The sequence below is a fragment of the Scyliorhinus torazame genome, chromosome 15, assembly GCF_047496885.1.
Source record: "Scyliorhinus torazame isolate Kashiwa2021f chromosome 15, sScyTor2.1, whole genome shotgun sequence".
Taxonomy (NCBI): Eukaryota; Metazoa; Chordata; class Chondrichthyes; order Carcharhiniformes; family Scyliorhinidae; genus Scyliorhinus; species Scyliorhinus torazame.
The window spans coordinates 208,022,176-208,023,424 of NC_092721.1; the positions used below are offsets into that span (position 1 = coordinate 208,022,176).

Genomic DNA, 1,249 nt, shown 5'->3' on the forward strand with positions numbered 1-1,249 from the left:
GGGGGGTGTGGGGGGGGTTGGGGGTTAAGGGGGGATTGGCGGTTGTGGGGGGGTTGGAGGGTGAGGGGGGATTGGGTTGTGTGGGGGGATTGGGGTGTGGGGGGGTTGGGGGCTGAGGGGGGATTGGGGGGTGTGGGGGTGTTGGGGGATGAGGGGGGATTGGCGGTTGTGGGGGGGGTTGGAGGGTGAGGGGGGATTGGGTTGTGTAGGGGATTGGGGTGTGGGGGGGTTGGGGGCTGAGGGGGGATTGGGGGGTGTGGGGGATTGGGGGGTGAGGGGGGATTGGGGTGTGTGGGGGGATTGGGGTGTGGGGGGGTTGGGGGGTGAGGGGGGATTGGGGTGGGGGGTGTTTGGGGGTGAGGGGGGATTGGGGGGTGAGGGGGATTGGGGTAGGGGGGGTTTGGGGGGATTGGGGGTGGGGGGGATTGGAGTGTGTGGGGGGTTGGAGGGTGTGGGGGGGTTGGGGGCTGAGGGGGGGATTGGAGGGTGGGGGGATTGGGGGTGGGGGGTGAATTGGGGGTGGGGGGGATTGGGGGTGGGGGGGAATGGGGGGTGAGGGGGGATGGGGGGTGTGGGGGGGTTGGGGGGTGGGGGATTGGGTGTGTGGGGGGGTTGGGGGGTGGGGTGATTGGTGGGGGTGGGGGGATTGGGGGGTGGGGTGATTGACGGTGAAGTCTGTCGCACTGTGAGACTGAAATGCGTGTTTGTTTCTCATGTTACTGTCCCAGAGCGCGGTTGTTTCTGATTAATAGCAGTTTGATTGCTGATTGTCTTGTCTTTACAGATCTGGATTACACAGTGAGAATCCTGCTCTACTCCATCATTTTCCTGCTGAGTGTTTTTGGGAACACAATGATTATTTTGGTGCTGATTCTGAACAAGAGGTTGCGAACAGTGACTAACTCCTTCCTTCTGTCCCTGGCCCTCAGTGATCTGATGGTCGCTATTTTCTGTATGCCGTTCACCCTCATCCCCAACCTGCTGGGAGATTTCATCTTTGGACAGGCAATGTGTAAAATCACTGCCTATTTCATGGGTAAGAGAATACGGTGTGAGTGTGTGAACTGGTACGGGCAGAATCAGCTGCAATCCCAGCCTGGTCATAATCCACGGCCCTGTGGGAATGTCTGTGTGACTGTGTGTCTGTGTGTGTGACTGTGTGTGTCTGTGTGTGTGTCTGTGTGTGACTGTGTGTGTCTGTGTGTGTGTCTGTGTGTGACTGTGTGTGTCTGTGTGTGTGACTGTGTGT

The 1,249-nt window shown here is 59.6% G+C and overlaps 1 protein-coding gene across 1 annotated transcript in view; it reads left to right on the plus strand.

The window, feature by feature from the left end:
• Positions 1-788: 788 nt before the first annotated feature.
• LOC140392168 (cholecystokinin receptor-like) overlaps positions 789-1,249 on the plus strand; it is an 84,499-nt gene continuing 84,038 nt past the window's right edge. The window contains exon 1 of the mRNA XM_072477538.1: positions 789-1,036. Within this exon, the coding sequence (XP_072333639.1) occupies positions 853-1,036 (184 nt within the window). The 5' untranslated portion in view covers positions 789-852. The remainder of the gene's footprint in view (positions 1,037-1,249) is intronic.